The following is a 20,825-nucleotide window of genomic DNA, read 5'->3' on the forward strand; positions in this document are numbered from 1 at the left end:
GCTTTCCTCAGGAGGGCTGTGGATTTATCTCCCAGCTCCGTCAGATAGACGGCAGTTGATATGATCTATGGAGGGCCACGTGAAGACAACACGCCTCCTTCCTTTTAGCAGTTGAATAAAGATATACCTGGTGTGATGAAAGCTGATAGAAGCAGCATTTCTTACCAGACATGCTGTCAGCAAAGAAGACAAACTGACAATTATCAGGCCTATCTGCAGTGTAATCACTGAGCTCTACATTGCCCTTTTTGGCTTTTTCCACTTTTGATCAGTGTCCGACCGTCATGCAAAGTAGACTTTGAGCGCTTCCAAAGTGTGGAAGTGTGGAATATTAGAACATTTAAAGACGATGTACCTGAAAACAAGGTTTTGTAGCCATAAATGTGTAAACTTGTACATTGTAACTGTAAATTTAATGCTGGAAGCTTGCATACACAAACCTGCCTGAACATTTGGTCCAGCAGTTTGTCCGCCTACAATCTCCCTTTTCTGTGTTGTGTGAGTTTCGGGCCTATAAGACCTGTTCATGAAACGTCTGTCACTCGTTGCACTACACTTGTCACAGATCATTCAGAGACCAGAGGTCAAGGTCACCTATCAAGTCTCTCAGGTCAATTTTCTTCACTTGACCAGAGTGCTGAATGTTTCTTTTGTTCCTCTGGGAAATTCATGCATGTTTAAGTGCAACCAAATCCTTGAACTGTGCAAGTAATAACCCCTTCATCACAAATTGTAAGTGCAAATAGCTTCAGATGTAGAATTAATCCATGAAGGCTGGCACTCCTGTGCCCTGAAGCCCTTTCATAATGGGAGCATTTTATTAACTGATCTGAAATTGGAAAAGTCTCTCTGCTTTGCTGTCTCGTGGCTGATGAATAGTGCACTGTGTGGCAACAATAATGGCTGCCACTCTGAATAGATAAAGTCTGTGCGTAGCCTTTATGCCACTTTTGAAATTGTAAAGTGTTAGCGAGTTGGGTGCAATTTTGATGTGAATGGCCATGACTGCAAATACATATTATGTAAATAGTGAAATTTACATATGATTTCCATACACACGGCTGTGCCAGGCAGGGAGAGGCTGTGTTTTCGACCAGCTCTCTCTTCATCTTATGTGCTAGGTAAACAACATGATTTTCTCTTACGGTCATTGGACTGCACAATCCTGCAGTGAATCATCATTTAGAAATGTTTTCCTCAAATATGTTCAAACATAGAAAAAAATATGACACATCATGCAAAGAACAAATTACAAAACAGATAAACACAGAATATATTTATTATTATTATTACATTTTTATAACAATCAATAATTAAGATATGTTATAAAATCACTGCTACTATAAAAACTGTCCATATGTTATTAGTTTGTAGATCAATATCCAAAATTGGCTAAGGCAACTTTATATTTACTTCAAGTTTATTATGTCGGGGGTTCTGGATAGAAAACAATCTAAAATATTTAAATTTAAAGCTCAGTTTTAACTCAGTTTTTTTAAAACATACGTTGCTAAAAAAAATACTCACTGTAAATCATTATTAAATAGCACAACATGGGAAATGAGAACAAATGTACCTATTTATAAATTTATGATTGACCTGACATATGAATATTTGTTTGTTTCTAAATGTTTACTGCTAAAGTTAATCTAATTATTTGAATTACTGAAGGCATCCTATTATTTGTTGTTTTCATTGTCATTGTCTGTGATATTATCAGCCTGTATTCAATACATAACTGTTTAAAAATATTTTTAAAAATTAAAAGAGAAAAAATAGCTACATACACATACACACACACACACACATTCTATGTATACAAGGTTACAAAAAAGTGGTATGGTATGAGTTAGGCATGAAAGTCCTTTCTTGTCCTTAGAAACAGTATACCTTGTCACAGAGCTTTCAGATTCAACTCATGGCTTTCCTCAGCTGAGTTTGCTTTGTCGTCATTGTATTAAGTTGCAGAACCGTGAACCTGCTACCTAACTTGAAATGACTCTCAGTTTTGTTGGAAATTAACGAATGTCATGCATTAATGGTCTAATCCCTCCCCTGCTTTCTGTCAGGTGATGAATGTGAATCTATCTGAGGGGGACAAGGTGGTGTTTGAAGACGTGGGCCATGGGGAGAACACCATGCTGGCCAATGAGTCCATCCTGATGAGAGGTCTGGTAGTACGGAGCCACAGCAATCAGATCTCCATCCGCTTCCACAACCAGAGGTCTCAGGTTGGATCAGTCCTGCTCAGATACCAAGGTACGTTACAGGACAGATGTCACATGCACCTGAAACAGACTAAAGTAAGAAAGCAGAAATTTAAACAATTTATTGTTTTTTTTGCTGCTTTGACATTTTTGTGACTTTTTTGTCTATTGGGTTTCAGATGTTCATTATAATCATGATTATACAGCATGAATATCTTTTAATTATATATTTTATTTAAGTTGGTAATTGTTGTATAATTGCAATTTTACACTAGAAGGTGAGCTTTAACTTATTATTCGCATTTCAGTGACACTAATGGACCTCGGCACAAGTGCCTTAGTCCTGACTGCATCACTGTCGTGCCAATAATGACGTTAAAGAACACCCTCTGTGTAATATTGCTTAAATGGAACACCACAGTTCTGCAAATGTGCATAGACTGTAAAAAACATGGATGTAGCTCTAAGGCCATCTTGGCAGTCTTACCTCCGCCTACTTCCCAGCTAATCTAAGCTGAGAAGTGGTGCAGCTGGTGCAGCTAAGAAGGGCTGGAAAAAGCAACTGTCCACACTGTTAATTCTGCACTGTTAAAGCTGAGCAGTGTATAATGAATGAAAACAGTCAAATAAACCCAACGTCCTGTCACTTCACTATTTTTAACTCTGTGAGGCCTGTTTGCATATCTACAAGTTTTGGAGTGTTAATTGTTATTATGATTTCTACTGACCGCACAGAATTTTAATTATGAGTCATGTGACCAACAGATATATATGATATAGCATAAGACAAGAGGGGGAACTAGACAAAAAAAATCAACAACACGAAGGATGTTTGTCTTAGATTATCCGAGTGTAGTATGAATTTGTGTAGGTGTGTGTGTGTGTGTGGGGTTGGGCTCTAAGGACAAAGAGGTGTTGGGGTGGATGTGGTTCTACTGGTTCATGTAGCTTTAGCAGTTTGCTCCCAAACATTTTCCTGCAGGTGTAAAGTCAGTGCAAGGCCAAACATGCATGATGTGTTTGTCTGTTTCTTCTTTTGGTCATTTCCTGGCATGAGATGAACGTCTTTGGAGGAGGAGAGGCTCTGCTGAGGATGTGTTTATGCTGGTTATGCTGTGCAATGTGGGTGCTCATTTTCACACAAAATTGCGCTTGTATTAAAAACCGGCTCAGATGACTTCTTATCGCAGAGGCAGGACAGTTTTGGTGGCTTTAGTGGGCGGTGGCACACAGACCTCTCCAAAATCACCAGAGACCTGTCATTTATTATAAGATTTACTTCTTCATGTTCACTGCTGGCCAGAATATCATTCACATGAGTGTAAGCCAGCGAGTTCTGTGGAAACATTAACACTGATGTGATTCCCACAATTGTAGGATATCAGGTTCTCTGTGTGGATTAAAAAGCTGTAGTCATCAAACATCAGCAGAATGATAAGTTTGTCATCTGAGAGAGCGGCTGTGTGTAATTTAATGTATGGATGACACACAGCAGCAGCAACAACAACTCACAAGGCAGCAAGGGGAGGTCGTAAGTTGAATTTCAGAAATCAAATAAAATTGACAAACTTTTAGAAATAGCATATCTTAGCCATAATTGTAACAAAACATTAGTTACATTTAAAATAAAAGCATCTGGATGTTCTTCCCTTCTGACCTGATGTGATTACAACAGATCAACGACATTAGCAGCAACAACAATATTAGCTAAGGTCTATTAGCATTGTGCTGAACATTATGGCATGTAACATCTGAGTATAGTGGGGGTCGCAAATCACTGGTACAGTGGTTTTTGGGGGTTGCAGGCTGAAAAGTTTGGGAACCCCTGTTATAAAGAGTACAATAGAGTACTAGAGCAATAGTAATAATAATTACAGTAATAAGTAATATTAGCAAAGCTCAACACAAACCAATCTGTTACCTGTAATTACTAAATGAATTGTTCTTAGAGCCATGATTAAACATCCAGTGAAGAGAAAAGTTCAATTTATTAAGTTAAATTATTATAAATACATGCTCAAAATAAATAAAACACAGTGATGGGGGAGGCAGAGACGCCCTCCATTCTCAGTGGATTATTGTTTCCTTCTGCTTAAAAGTGTTGAGTTGGCAGAGACGCACACTTAAACCTCTCAAAATTCTCCTAAGTTTATACACAGCTGGCACAGTTGGATAAATTCATTAATTATTTAAATATTCCAGCACAACAAGGAATTGAAGGCACCAAGCTTTTCAAGACATGAACTCAGTAAACACTACCTGACTGTTCCCACACACCTATCATGTGTAATCGCAAACATATGTACAGTACTCGTGTGAAAACTGATCATGGTTTCAAGTCTCATGTTGGACAAACATACAGTTCATCCAGGATGAAAAGATCAATCTGTGATCACAGAATTCATTTTATTGAACAGACTGTTTTAGCTACTTAGCATATTAGCCTGAATTAGTTAAGCCACATTTTAAGAACAGGTCTTTGGCGTGCCATGTAAGTAGGATGAAGGTGTCGATGGAGCCCTTCCTCCTACTTCTGATACATGCCACTGAACATAAGTTGTCATTATGAAATGAAATTGTGATAATTACACCAAGAGATAGATGATAGATAAAAGATTCATCTCATGTGACATCCAGCCGAGCTGTCTTGTGTTCCTGGCAGGTTGTAAGTAATGTGTTGAGTGCGTGTTCTCGCTTGTTAACATAATGTGTTGTTGCTGTCAGCCAGAAAATGACTTGTGCTAAGTATCAGAATCATGATTAACTAATACTTTGTCTCTGTACCAGCTTTACTTATCAGCCAGTGCCCAGGAGCTGTGTGAGAGACAGGAATTTCAGTCCTGCTAATGACAGAGGAGCTGCAGCTGTCTGCGTTTCTTTGGAGTGAAAATCCATGAAGGAATTTTGGAAATATGTGACGGTGGTTTAACAGCCCCCAGGAGACGGGGTCAGCTCTGGCCCCGCTGTTGATATGTCTCCACATAGAAACTGTGGAGAGGCTCCACTCCTTCATATCTCTTCATTTATCTTTGTTTTCATTGATTAATCTCCAAAGCGCAGATGGCATGTGCAAGCTTCTCCCTTGCTAAATAGTGGCATCAACATCATTACCTGCTGCTTAAAAGCAATCTGTGCTGTGTTTGCTGGTTTCCCACCACCACTGGCCAAATGGGAGAAGAACAGAATAAAGTTTGATAGTCATCTGTGTTTGTGCGTGTATGTGTGCCGGCATGGATACAAGCCAGTCATAGACTCTGAGAGTTGTCTGCTTGAACCCTATTTTCTACTTTTCTATGAAATGACAGAATGTCACAGTAAAAAAAAAAGCAGCAGAACAATCTTTATTATGAGATATTAAACTCTGATCACTGAAACAACACTGAACAATAGACTGCCATGTGTTAGCATATCCAGTACATTAAGGATGGTAAATAATGTTAAGTTTTTTTTTCCCCAAACATCAAAGTGGAAAGATTTACTTATAGATTATACAGTTATTTACCTTGCCACTGTCACCAAGTGCTCGTGGTGGGAATTGTTGAATCTCTGTAAATAATATTATAAAGACTTCAGTTTAGACCTGCTCTATATGTAAAGTGTAATGAAATAACCTCTGTTATGATTTGGTGCTACATAAATTAAACTGAATTCAAATCAAATCAAATCAAATCAAATCAATTTTATTTGTATAGCCCAAAGTCACAAAGTACATTTGCCTCAGAGGGCTTTACAATCTGTACAGGGAGTGACACCCTCTGTCCTTAGACCCTCGGTTCCAGTGAGGAAAAACTTGCCCACAAAAAACCTTTAACAGGGAAAAAAGGTGGAAGAAACCTCAGGAAGAGCCACAGAGGAGGGATCCCTCTCCCAGGACGGACAGACGTGCAATGGATGTCACGTGTACAGAACAAATCAACACAAATATATTGTACAATTACAATGAATGATAAAATGACAATGAATTACAATGAATGATAAAATGATTACTGTAGCAGTGGAACCTGTGATAGAGATAGAGAGACACAGATGCACAGCAGCAGCAAATCATTAACTAACTATAAACTGTAATGGAGATATGGTAGCAATAATGACAGTAGTAATATATGTGTAGTGAACGTCGTGCAGGATCACAGCAGCAGCCACGATCCATGAGAACCTGCTGGACAAGACAGCACAGAAACTTTGGGGAAGAAGTTTAGTTAGTAACATGCATTAATGAGACATGTATGTTTACAGATGGTGAGAGGGAGTGAGAGGGAGAGAAAAGGGGGGGGGGGGGGGGGGGGGGGGGACCCCCGGCAGTGTTAATCTCTGGCCAGCATAACTAAGGGATGACCTGAGCCAGCCCTAACTATAGGCTTTATCAAAAAGGAAAGTCTTAAGTCTATTCTTAAAGGTGTTGACCGTGTCTGCCTCCCTAACCCAGAAAGGTAGTTTGTTCCACAGAAGAGGAGCCTGATAGCTGAAAGCTCTGGCTCCCAATCTACTTTTGGAAACTATAGGAACCACAAGGAACCCAGCGTCCTGAGAGCGCAGTGTTCTAGAGGGGTAATAAGGTATTATGAGCTCTTTTAGATAAGATGGTGCCTGACCATGAAGAGCTTTGTATGTAAGGAGAAGAATTCTATTCTAGAATTGAATTGGGTGGCATGGTGGTGCAGTGCTTTAGCACTTTCACCTCACTGATGAATGATTAAATATCTATATGCTTGTGTATCCATTCATACAATACAATACAATCATACACATAACAACATTTTAAAAATGTCATCAGACAACAATATACAACACTAAAAAAAAAAAAAAAGACAAAGACCAAAGACTTCAGCCATGGAGTTTTTGTTCTTTTCAGGTCACGTCAGTCTGTTGTACTGTAGGATGTAACAGACAGACAGAAAATAACAGACAGACTAAAGAAGTCCTGAGCTGATGCAAACTACTGACAATAAACAGGTTTATTGTCCACCTCAGCCTGTGAATGTTACAGTGCTGCTCTCAGCTTCTACTGTGGGCAATTTGTGAAAAATATTACACACTCGTGACTCACACTGAAGTTGGCAACTGGTTGAGTTAACGAAAAATAAAATGACAAATGTCGTTGTGGCAGGTCTCATCAGCTGTCACCACTTGAGTGAATGTGAGTGACCAAAGTAAATGTAGTCCGATGATCTTTGCAGCTGCTGTCTGTACTCAGCCACAGATTGATTGCGAGGGAAGAAGCTCCACTCTGTAACACGACACAATGTTTCTGTAGTTTGCACAGTTTCAACAGTGATGGTGTAAAGTCAACATTACGTCAGTAGTATGAAATTTGACTCATACTGACGTCCGTACAATAGACTAATGGATAGTGAAGCTCAGCATTAGTCCTGTCCAGTGTGTTAGGCCTGCTGTTGGTGTGTGTGTGGCAGACTTGGCTCTTCTCCTGTCTGTTTTTTTTTTTTTTTTGGAATAATATCATACAATCTGATAGCTAAGTAGTGTAACCATAGAAACAGCACCAGCTACATTCACCTTATAAATTGGTGTGAATGAACTTTGAGACTATGTGACAACCTTTCATTACCCAGTGAATAGATAGAATGACCATTTTCAAGAGAAACATAATATTCAAACAGAGGGACACATCACCATAACTGCAGTGATAAATATAAATAAACAAAGTATCAGCTGTGTGTGTGTGTGTGTGTGTGTGTGTGTGTGTGTGTGTGTCAGACTTGGCTCCCCTGATAGAAAGAATACAATTAATAAAGACTGACAGAGTTTGTTAAGCTGGCACACTCTTCTATTCGATTAGCCTTTTTATCGCCAAGATAAATTTGGGTTAGATGTATCACATCATGTTCCACTTCATGTTGCTCTGCATCTTAGAGTAATTATAAATGATGCAGAATTCCAGTTGACACTTTGGCCGGACCTTCTGAAAAGAAAAAGCCTGCAGCCGTTACCTCTGTTTACGGTAGTTTTTGATGCTTTTGATGGTGAGCACGAAGCTCTCTGTGGTTATTTGGAACAGTCTACTGCTGTAAAGGAATAATAAGATTTACTCATTATTCTGTTTGGCAGCATTCATGTCATAATCACTTCTTTTCTGGTTCCTATGTATGAATGTATGAACATATATAGCCAAAAGATTGCACGCCTCACCCTCTCCTTACAAACATATAAGAAAAACACAAACAAATGCAAAAGGCCATATCTAGATCAGGGTTTGGTTTGTCTGTTCTGGGTTCTGGCTCCATGGAAGAGGACCTGCTGTAGATATAAAGGGCTCATTTTAAGACAATGGAAACACTAATAAAAAATATCATAATGCAATTTTCACTAAACTGCCAATTAATACACCTCCACTCCTCACATCTCCCCATGTTCAAATGTCCAACTTCACAGCAGAAATAAACATGTTTACAGCCTGGTACAAAAAACAGTTTTGGTCTCTGTAGCTAATTTCCCCATTCATGACAACTGTACTGAGGGTGAATTTATATACAACTCACCTGTTCACATTATATTAAGGCTTAAAGTTATGCAGGGTTAAGAGCGTGGACGCTTTGATTGACAGGTGGGTGCTGTTAGAGGTGGCTTATTTAAGCAACCAGGCTTCATTCAGCCTGCGTCAGCTCCGCCCACGCTCCATGTCATTGTCAATTACATAATAACCTGTCTAAGACTGCCTCTGTGCTTAGTTGAAGTAAACAAAGGCCACTGTCTATAAAAGTGTGTGGGAACAGCAAATAGAGCCTGAAGCAGGCCACATCTCTAATAAAACAGACAGCACTGGCAAATGTATGGATGTGTTGTTCGAACACTGGTGGATACAAAGTACGTTTATGTTCTCCGTGAGTGCTTTTGTCTCTGTAGGAATGTGTGTTTTCGCAGAGGGAGATTGAAAAGTGAGAATTGGGAGAAAACAGCTCAATTGTCTCACCCTCAAACACCGGTCCCCCCTCTCTCCCTCCCGCATTCTTTCACATATTGGTTTATTAAATTATCTCCTCTGAGACAATCTATTCTTTGTTCTGCCCTGTTAGGAGCTGGATCAGCAAGATAAGCCCCAGCCTATAGACCACCAACACACATACATACACACACCTACACACCATATGCTGTAACTGTCTCCAACCCTGTTGAATTGGTCGAGACATACATTAGTGGAGCAGAACAACTGCAGGTCCTTAAAAGTTTCAGCAACTTTTGGAAGATGTCATTGTAAATAAGACTTATTGCTGTTTTTTTAAGGTGTAAAAAGAAAGGAGTGTGCGGTGTAGATGCTGATTGCAACCCCTTCGTCTTACCCTCTCCTTCTAAGCTTAGGAGAAACTGTGGTGTGCAAAAATCGCAAAAGGGCCGATATAGAGCCAGTGTTTATTTTGTTTTCTCTGGGCAATCTCTCACACTGTCCCTTTAAATCCAAAACTGTCCGAGTGGTTGTTTGCTTGTCCCTCCTGGACAGAATTATACAAGTTTAAGTCCCTGCGCCACAAGCTAAAACTTTCCACAGACACACACCATAGAAAGACTCCATTTTGTGCTTCACTGTTCAGATCCCTCCAGGAGCTAGCCTTCCCTCCCTGCCTGGCTTTTTGTCTGAAATACACAAAAAAAGAAGATTGTTGATCAATACATTCAATGTTTTTGGATTGCAATGGCTTCAGCAGTGAGGGAGCGCGTGTGTTAGCTGAGATAGGATTCATCACATTGAGTTGCTGGTGCCACTCATTGTTCCCAGGCAGAGAAAGGAAAGTGCAGGCCAAGCAGCAGTGGAGGAGAATGACGGACAGGCACTATAGATGTGTGACTGTATTCATGACTGAACGTGTTGAGAACATGCTCATGCACACATCAGTCTGCAAAACTCTGACGTTCATGCAACATCCTTCTGAAAATTCTGCCCACATCCCGAGTCGATATTCTCACTTATCAGGAAGCGACCATAGAGCATATGCAGGGAGACTGCAGCATGAATCTAAATCTGTGTATAATTCAGTGTGTGAGGCAACATACAACATGCAACCCAGACACATTTCCCCCATCATTCCACACTCCATTCCAAAACAGTTGTTATGTGTTTGCACCATGATACATGTAGTATCTATACATTTATCTGATAGATTCAAATGTTACTTAACATAATGTACCTATTATTGATACCTAGTATTGAAATGTAACTAACATAATTCTAGTAATGATGGGGTTGACTCCTAATGACAGGTGATCAGTATCAGGTTACGAACATGAAGTGATCAGCAGATTATACTAAAGTGAGACTGACTAAAGTGAGAAAAAAAAAGTAACTATATCTTCCTTTTACAAATTAAAAGTTGAATTTTCTAACTGAACCACACATTTGTTCAGTTCAATACATGCAAATGATTTGTTGCTTACAGCCTCCCTTAGCCTGCTATGACACGCAGCTTATGATGGCCAGTGTTACCTCATGTTAGCCGAGTGGCTCAGTTTAGAAATTTCTTGGCCTTTACAGGAACTGTAAACTAAGATAACATTTTATTTATTGATTGAAATGAAGTGACAGTGAGATAAGTTAAGAAGAAAAACACAGCAGCAGTGTGACCTGCATCATCTATGTTGTCAATGCCAGGCAGAGATGTTGATGAGCTTCTTCAAGCTGCAATTATGATTATTATTAGGTGGCAGCAGTGTGACATATTATCACCCTGTGAAGCTGTTGTGGCAAACTTGTTAGCACACAGAAGTCTGCTGACATCCAGCAGACACAGAGAAACATCAGCATTCTTTTGCTCTCTTATTTCCGTCCACAATTGACGTAGATAATCCAACATATGTACTCCTTTGGTTTCCATCAGATCCTGAGGGAAGTATCTGCATCTTTCACTGCTAAATGCTTCACTGTGTTCACCAGCTAGCAGTTTGCTGCAGAGCAGGTAGTGTACAGTGGCTTCATCAGAGCTGTTAGACTGAAAACAAGGCTGGTGACACAGAGAGAGAGAGATTGAAAGGGTGAGGCCGTAAAACCAAAACAATGAGCTGAAAGATGCTAAAAGGCTCCATTGAGCTGAAGTGAACTGCAGAGTGGTGTGATAATGACGTGGGTTCTTAATACACACTTGATCAGTTGTTAATATAAATGAATGATTAGTACAGCTTTAGTTTGGATCAGCCATCGAACAGGTCAGGACTGCAGAGAAAGCCACTGGTGCCAACCTGCCCTCCATTCAGGACTTATACAAAACATCACCCTCAGTACATCCTCGTCCAGAACAATGTATGGCAAAACTACACAAAATACACAGTTCAGTCAATAACCTTTAACACTAAAACACCCACTTAACTTCCATTATATATGTATGCATATTAAACGCACCATTTTGAACATGTACATATCATGTATAAATATAAACACATTTTATTTATGTTGCTGGTCGTTTTTATAGAAAAATGAAATATACACACACATATTTGAATGAATAATAATTATTTGTTCAGTTTTGTTGTCTTTGTACGTAGGTGTTGTGTCTATTCTTGTGTACAGGTACAGTGAGGATAAAAAAAACTCAAATTCCATGTAAGTGTACACAAACTTGACCAATAAAGCTTTTCTGATTTTGATTCTGACCACAGAGATTTATCTGACAGACTCTCTTTTTAAAATCACTATCTCTCCTTTTTCCTAACCCTAGAAAAAGCCTAAATAGAATGTAATACAATTGATGTAGAGGATGTAAAAAAAAATTTAAGAGCTGCATGCTTCATGTAATCGCTTGATGCGAAACACTCGGGAATCTTTCATTTGACTCTAGCATCGTGGGAGCGGTGCCAGGATATTGAGCTAAATGTTGAGCAGCAGACGGGCCGGCTCATGCTGCTCCTCAGAAACGTATAAACCATTGACATGCTGACAAATTTATTTAAAACGAGCATGTATCTAATATTCTTTTGGTTGTCGTGAAGATGTAATTGCTACAGGATTTTTCCCTCAATTAATTATGGGGGGAGTCGAATTGATTTTTTTTCCTGCATTAAATTACTGCCATAACTGATGCCATGAATAAGAGCATGCACACATGTTGGTCATTCAGTCGAATCTGTCAAGATTAAAAAAAAAAGTGTTCAGCTGCAGCAGGAAATGTTTATATCACGCTACAAAATCCTGACTTGCAGTACTAAATTTATACCTCACAAGTATAATTTTACATTTCAACGTTATCTTGACCAGACTGGTGTGTATCTGTGTTTTAGAGGCGATGCACTCTGTTCATGAATTTTGCCACTTAATCACCCTGACTTTAACAACAACAGCAACAACAATAATAATAATAATACAGCACTTTTAATATGTTACAAAGTGCTTCACAAGACAATAAAAATATGATGAATGGAGCAAAAATAACAACAATAAAATACCTATTAAAACAGAGAAGCATAAAAATATCAATAACAAAATGAAAGTAAAACAGTAGGTGGTCAAACAAGGTGATAGACGGAACATAAGTATGCATAAATGTATAAGTGCATTGTGGATAATTAATCATGTTTCACTGCACATACTGTATGCACAGAAACATACGTGCACACACACATAACATTGGGACATTATAAAAAATATGATCCTAAAAGTGCATCCATAGTAAAAGCTCGCTCCCTTCTGATTACAAAATTGGGCCCAAGAACAGAAGGAATAACTGATAAGATGATCTAAGACCACATTCAGCTCTTAAGTCCAAGTGTGTGTGTCCTTTTTAGCGTGTGTGCCTTTTTAACTGTGAAAGCTAAAAGAGACAGAGTCAGATTAACGGAGTGAATAGAGTTGATCTGAAGGACAACAAACATGAATATTAAAATCACAGTAAGATTTAGCTGGTCTTCGCTTCAGGCCAGGCCTGCTATGATCAAGCAATAAGTAAAAGAACACAAAGAAGCTGTGATGAAGTTCCATGAGGAATGTCCAGCAATTAAGAATTCTGACAGCCATCATGGAGGTAATGAGTGGGTGGTGTGTGGTCTGACGGACACTGGCTGCAGGCAGTGGAGTTCATAGCCAAGGGTAAGGAGGTTGCAGCTGGGTCACATGGGCAACAGTAAGACGCAGTAAACACAACATTGACCTTATACAGTTGTTATGGCTAACATGTTAGCAACATAGTACTGGTTTCTACCAGATCCTCTCTAGGGTCACTCTCTTGACCAGCAGACTGTGTGTGTCTGCTGTTTGGTGCTTGGAAGGTAGTTTTAGGCAGCATCAGCTGCCTGCTGCTGATGCTGGAAGCAATCTTGATGGGATGATTAGTTAGGTAGTTAGTTTTAAAAATTCCAACTTTCGCACCTCCAATTTTACCTAGAAAGCATCTGAGGTTAAAAGTGCATAGATAGACTGCTCCAATTTTCACCAGGATTGTCTCATTTTGCTACATTCCAGCTGTTACTGAATCTCAAATAAATAGACAGCTATGTTGTCTTCGGGGGAGAAAACAGGTGGAGTTCCTGAATTTGACACTAATGTTGCCAATGGAGACATACACTGCATTAGCTGGCTGGTGGAACTCCCCAGTTAAGCTTTTTAATCTCTTTAGCTGAGCAGCATCAGGCATTGCACACACTGCCAATCTGTAATAAATAACCACCCAAAGACAATACCGATAGTTATTGTGCTCCTTCAGCTGTGCTGCTCTTTGCCCTGTTGTTAATACCAGCCAAATGGTACACACTCCAAAACTGACCCTTAATATCAATGAAAAGGCCATTTCAGGGAATCAGTTTGATTTAAGCCTAGACACACGGATGATCACATTTCACTGTGAAAAACAGTCACATACCACAACTCTAATTTTGCACGCCAGCAGCCATTACACAAAAAGCGATGTCATCCAGTCTCACTTTGAAATGGAACACTTTTTGATTTCTAATTACTTGGTAGGGAACAGCCAGACAAGAGGTGACAGCAGTCACGGAGCTCCTGTTATTTATAGGCATTCTGTTTTAGCAGGTCTCTGTTATTTAGGAATAATAAAAAGTGATTTCCAACCACACTGCCTTATTATTTAAATCTGAAATTTAGCACTTATGAAAGTTCCTTTCTCCTCGTAGCAGTCTAAGGTATAAGGTTGACTTCTACAGAAATAATGGACTAACTAGGAGTGTGCATTGTTCTTGAATAAGCAGTTAGAGATGTCACAGTGTGGTTTTCCTTCATTTATTGTAACTCTGACTCAGACGAGCTGTCATGTAAACAAACTGTGGACAAATCTCTCAGAAGAATGATGCATTTCCTCCTTTCTTTAAAATGAGAATACATTTAAATTTAAGACATCAAATAGTTGATCTAATTTTGTACCCGACACCCATGTGGTCCAGACTCGGTGCAGCTTTTTGCAGTCCAGAGTTAACTGAACACAAACTCCACGATCCAAAGCCCAGCCCCAACCCACACAGCAAAGGTTATGACATTGTGCGAAATTGAATTTCATTACTGAAGGATATTTCCCACCCACAGTGTCCTGTCCTGTACAAGCCTGTCACGCCCAATTATTCTCAATGAGCCCTGATGAGCGGGGCGTGAATGAATCCTCTCTGTCAGCGTCTTTATTGATGTCCAGGCACAGAGGAAGATGTATCTATTTTTCATCAGTCCATGTAAAATGCAAGACTGCTAATAGACCATTTGTCTCTGTTAGCAAAAGGAAATTTCATGGTGCTATAAATATAGAACGACCGTGGGGCTGTCAGGACGCGGGAGAGTAAACTGAAAGTGCAACCTTATTTAAAACTGGTAACTGGAGCGATGTCTGTGACAGAAACTTATACATTCACTCTGTATTATGAGAGAATGTGCATGTTTGAAAAGCATGTAGATAACATGAATGTATAGAATTGTTAAATTGAAATGTATAGATTCAATGAATATTTCTTGAAAAGGGAATAAAGAAAAGTTTGCAAAGTACTGACATTGCTGTATATATACATAAAGAACAAGGCATTGATTAATTGTTTGAGCCATCCTCATCCAAGTATGGACTTCTTTATACTATGTCACCTGATGTGGGTTCACAGTGAAGCCCAGTACATCCTTTACAGTACCCTGTGTGTCTGCACTGTATGAGACACCAAGGGGCGGACAAAGCATCAGTATTTGATGACTTGGGAATAAAACGCAGGCTTTACAAACTCAAGGTCCACTTACTGTTTCTTTTTACCGTGTGGTCTTCGAGTTTTTTCATTTCTTTTTTACTTTTAGTTAAAATACTATAATACACGCTGTTGTAATAAGACTGTTTAAACAAACGAACCACTGTGAGAATGTGAAAGGTGCCTCTGCTACTCATGAAGCTACAGAGAGTTATGAGCTGAATCTGGAGCTCCCCTTCAGCTTTACACAGCTTTACAGAGCTTCAGCTCATTGTTAAACTGTCTGGCCCACAACTTTACTGTTCTGGTTCACTCTCACCGCTCTCAAAGTGTCATTTCCAGCCGCAGCAGGCAGCTGCTTTCTGAGAAAAAAGCTTACTGTCCAATACCTGCTCATGATGTGTGTGAAAAATAATCCAGATCCTTTGCATTGTAAAGATTGTGCTTTGTCTTCTGGTGGTTCTGAACAGGGAACCCCTGTAAAGTTACTTTTTTTTTTTTTTTCATTTTCTGCGGTATTCCTTCTCCAGCTGTGTTGAAGTGGCTCTTACTGTAATATAGTTATTAATGACATGATGATAATAAGAGGGGCCAAAATAGTCTAATCTCTCTCTACCTCCCTTCTCCCACATTTTCTTCTCAATCAGCAGTTATAAATCAGTTTCAGTAGTAATTTGTACAAATTTGCATTTGACTTCCATTGCTACATGCAACATTTTACAGAGACATAAAAACATAGAGTGTAATCTTAAGCACAGTTTTACCTCTGCTAGTATATATATGGACAGCATCTATTTAATCTGTTAATGACCCATCTGTTAAGCAAATGATCACCTTAATATCCAGACCTAACTCAGAGGCTTTAATGTTGCTATCCTGGACTAAGCACACAACATACTGACAACCCCCTGAATCCTACAGAAAACGTTTATCCTCTGAGGAGCATGAACATTCTCACAACATTAAATGCAAATTAATGTTGTTTAATGTTTTCGTGGATGTAGAAACCAGAGGCATAATGAATCATTCTCATTGAAATCATCAGGTATTCTCTCTGGCTAGTCTTTATGCCTCAATAGCAGAACCAGGCCTTTTTGAAACCAGGCCATATTATATACAGACCTTTATGTCGAAGTGGAACTTCGTTCATAATATTTCATCATATTTTAGTTTGAAGTCTCCAATTTGTTTCTGTCTTTTCTTTACTATATCTGTTTTATTTAGCTGTTGATGCAAACTAAATATAATCTAAATTGCATTAATCCCATCAGTGCAAACAAAATACTTCAGTCATCTGCTCATTCTCACTCCCAGCTCTACAAATAATGCCACTTGGTCAGCAGCTCTATGCTTCAAATTGTGAAGCTATAGGTACTAGATGCTTCAGTATCGTGGCTGAACTTGCCCGTGTAGCCTAATGGTTTGATGTGTTGTTGAAGTCAAATGATGACATATAAAAAACTCAGGGGAGGTGAGGTGGGTCAAACAAGCACATGACTTTTACCCAGAAAACTGCGTAAACGTCAACTTCCTGTTAGCTGATATGTTCATTTACATAATGTATGTAAGTTGCTTGAAACATTTCAAAAGAAATTTTGAGTGTGCCTGACTCTGGCCCCGTCGCCCCCATACATTATGATCGACACTACTCAGCAAATGCATACATTTGAATGGACTTTTATTTTGAAGAGACTATTTTGAAAGACTTTTGTCAGTCATTGTTATTATACAGAGAGTTCAATAAAGTTAATCACAATCAGGCTTGTGGGGGGCAGGCTTTGGTAGCCAAGCAACCAGGGCCAGGTGGAGCCCACCAATCACAGCAGAGCAGTCAACCACAACTGCTCCTATGACATTTGACACCGCTGAGAGAGAGAGAAAAATAGCTGAAAGTACCCCTCGAACAACAAGGCTTTTAGGCTGAACCATTGTTCCTATCATTGAACCGGCTTCACTGTGAGCATCCTGAGCTCTAACTGAACGTCTACATATATATTTTATGTGGCTAAAGTTAAGACATGGGACTTTTATTCATTACATTTATTTCATTATCTAGTTAGGTAACATAACTTATGAGCGTTTTCTGAACCTAACCAAGGTGCAACCATTTCACAACCACAAGTAACCACACTTGTGATCGATATATTGATATTTTTCCTGCTAACATGACCATGGCGTTAAGAAATGACACCATAATTCAAATGGACCTTTTAATTTAACATAAGTAAGAATCATTGACTTACACTGCTGTTCTTTTCATAATCACTTCAAATTCTATCAAAATAGAAACCATTGGAAATAATAATTTATTGAAAACATTATTTCTGTCCAATAGCAACACATTTGAACACTTGTATGTATTGTACGCTCTTCATATCTTACTCTGTTAGACTGATCGATCTACTGGCAGTGTTTTTCTCATGCTCACAGGGCCAAAATAGAAACACACCGAATGTTGACACAAACTTGTGTCCATTAGAGGGGTGGGTGACTGCAGAATTCACAATGGTGGGCTGCATTCAAACATGTTAGTATGAGCTACTGGTGCTTCACCTCATGAGTTTCTTCATGGTTCCTGTCATTACCAACCCCATATGTCCTTTCATTGGCCTGTAGAGCAGCTGGCCATCAGAGGACAAGAGCCCTCACTGCTACTGGGTGATTTACCTCTGAGTGGGAGGTCCAGCGCTCCACACCATGTTAGGCTAATTGAAAGAGAAACGGCAGGGTGATCTTGCTATAACAACATGTGCACATCCTGCAGCCACAGGCCCCCACAGAGCTGAGAGGCTGCTGCAATAAAGCATAAATAAAATAGATTGCAGGGGTGGAGGGTGTGGGTGGGGGTTGTGCTGTATGTTTGAAGCCCCCTCTTTGGCTCATTGACTCTCAGGGAGTGGGGGAATAAAGAAGAGAGCTGCGTTTTCACTGCAACATAGATTAGACCACCAGCAATTTGTTTTTTTTTTCCCTCGTTCTTTGCTGTTCCACTCATTTTGCATCATCTGCACTCCTCTGCTTTATGAATGATCTCTATGTGGGTGTTTCGGTGCCTCCGTCCTCTCCTTCCTGCTGGTTATTTATCATAGTTGATGGCCTCTTGAGGATGGAGGGGAGAGGGGGTGCAGCCCCAGTGGATTTCCCTCAGCAGTTACTGCAGGTCTTCTGCATCTTTTTCTTTGTTTTTCTCTGCCATTCTCTCAGTCAAGACTCACACTGTTCTCCCAGTGGATCGCCGTGAAATTAGGACAATGCAGAAAATATCTGGAATCTGGATAAAACAGGATTTAAGGGAACATCTTTTGTTTAACACCACCTCTGATATAAGGGCTGCTCCCCCTGCTCCTCTGCCATTATTAATATGATTATTTGGATATCAGATGTCAGAGCACAGTAGTAAGTTATTCCAGTAGTATACATTTTACAGTAAAGCAACATGCCATACTCAAGTTCACTCAAAGAAATCTCATTAGCTCCAGTTTTAATGGCTTGGATGCTGTTATTAGGGTACTTTAATTCCCTTTTCTAAATATTTGACTAGAAAGTAAAATTAATAATTTAGACTGAGGTGTTGGATTGAGTGAATACTACACTTTACTTTACATTCAAGCCATTGCTAAAACCACTAGAAACTAGAGGTGTAGCGGTACACACAAGTCACGGTTCAGTACATAGCTCGGTATGGGGGTCACGGTTCAGTACAGGTTTGGTACAACGGGAACATTTTTTTTAAAAACCACATATAAAAGACTAGCTTTTTTTTCATTTATTTGGAACAGACACCAATTGACTGCAAAATCAAAAACCATCTCCTGTTATAAAAAGTAAAAAATAAATAGCATAAAATATAAAACAAATGTATTAATTTGTTCTATGTTTTATTCTATTATTTTTTGTAGACAGCTCATGCTCCACCACTGCTCGTGCACGCTTGTAAATGGCAGGGACCACAGACTGGCTGATGTGCGCACGGGATGGGACACTGTAGCGTGGCTCAAGCACCTTTAATAAATACTTGAAGCCGGGCTCCTCTACTATGGCATATCGGCGCATAGATGTTGATATGTATACGCCAACTGCTTCTGTGATGTTTTTGGCCCTGTCAGTGTTAATGTCAAGAGGTGGCTTAAAAGCAGCGGGGATAAGTTGTTGCACCAAAGATGTTTTTTTCCTTGCACCAGTGACAGATATGTCGGGGTGATGCGTCTTATGTGGGTTAGCATGTTTGAGGTGTTGCCAGCAGTTTTTCCCAGCACACAGCAATAGGTGACGATCACTGGCTCTGCCTGTAAACTGTAACTGTAAGGGGAATTTTCAGTAATCGTGCGTGGAGGGATATATTTTCAGCAGGGGGTGCTGCCCTGCATACAGGCAGCTTACACACATGCACTCATGCATGTTGTAGTTTCCTGACATTGTTAATATTTGGTAGTACCCTAGAGGGTGCTCTAGGGGATCAAGACTTGTGTTACCTGGCTGGAAGTTACCTGTCAGGAAAGGTATATGCGAGGCCCCCTGGTGGCATTTTGTGGGCTTTGTCTGTACTGCCTGAAATGTTTGAGTAAAGCCTCAGAGAACTCTACTACTGCAGTCCTGTGTTGTACTTCAACAAATGCTGATTCAAAATGTTATATTGGTGACGAGGATACTTTGGAGATACGCTGTGACCGGTCCAGAGCACAGGGAGTGGACTTGGCTGAGAACAACAGACTTGGTGAAGGGGGAAGACGCGTGTGGGCAAGATGGCAACAACACAACAGGGATAGGAACGTGCAAGCTTGGGAGGAATACTGTGAAAAGACACTTTTTCATTATATATATATATATACATATATAGATATATTATATATATATATATATATCTATATATATATATATTTATTTATTTATTTATTTGTTTTTTATTACCATGTTTTATACAAAGTGATTTGTATGATTTGTCATGCTCATTGCATGATAAGATACCTCAGTGGTCGGTGACATTTTAAGCCTGTGTATCAGTAAAACTAGCGTTGTCTGTTCTTGGTTTTGCAGACGTCCCCACAGCTATTTAAATAAACGTCTAGACAAAGACCTGATTGTTTGAACTCACCATCTCTTTAAACATCTCTGCTTTAGAATGCTGAGGTCAGCATTATTCTTCAAATCCAGCCCATTGTTTGAATAGCAGCTGATTCACACCACGAGTGAATCAGTTCACATATCTGAAATTATGAAAGACAAGATAGTTGTAGAAAAACTGCTGCAGCTTATACTGCTGCCACAGCCCCCTGCTCCTCATGCTAATAATCAGTCTGAATATTATGGATCTTCCATGATGTGTAGTGCACTGTTAATACCATTAACTAATGCTGATGTTATCCATCTTATGAAATGTTACTTTAAACCAAATCTCTTCGTGTTTAGCACTCTTTAAGAGAACATGAAGTGGTAGTAGTTTAGCTGTTTGCCTCATTTGTACATGGATATTGTGGCCATTTCAAATCAAATCATGCAGTTGTTGGTCTACATCACTGA

General features: G+C 39.5%; 1 protein-coding gene across 3 annotated transcripts in view; it reads left to right on the top strand.

Moving 5' to 3' along the window:
- The window catches only part of sez6b (seizure related 6 homolog b), a 187,969-nt gene that overhangs the window by 110,921 nt on the left and 56,223 nt on the right, over window positions 1-20,825 (top strand). For all 3 annotated transcript variants that reach the window (XR_002042048.2, XM_019260688.2, XM_019260687.2), the window contains exon 4: window positions 2,070-2,259. Coding sequence is in view for 2 of the 3 variants with exons in the window: in XM_019260688.2 (XP_019116233.2) it covers window positions 2,070-2,259 (190 nt within the window). In the remaining variant the exon portion in view is untranslated. The remainder of the gene's footprint in view (window positions 1-2,069; window positions 2,260-20,825) is intronic.

This window comes from Larimichthys crocea, chromosome VII, assembly GCF_000972845.2.
Source record: "Larimichthys crocea isolate SSNF chromosome VII, L_crocea_2.0, whole genome shotgun sequence".
NCBI classification, from domain to species: domain Eukaryota; kingdom Metazoa; phylum Chordata; class Actinopteri; family Sciaenidae; genus Larimichthys; species Larimichthys crocea.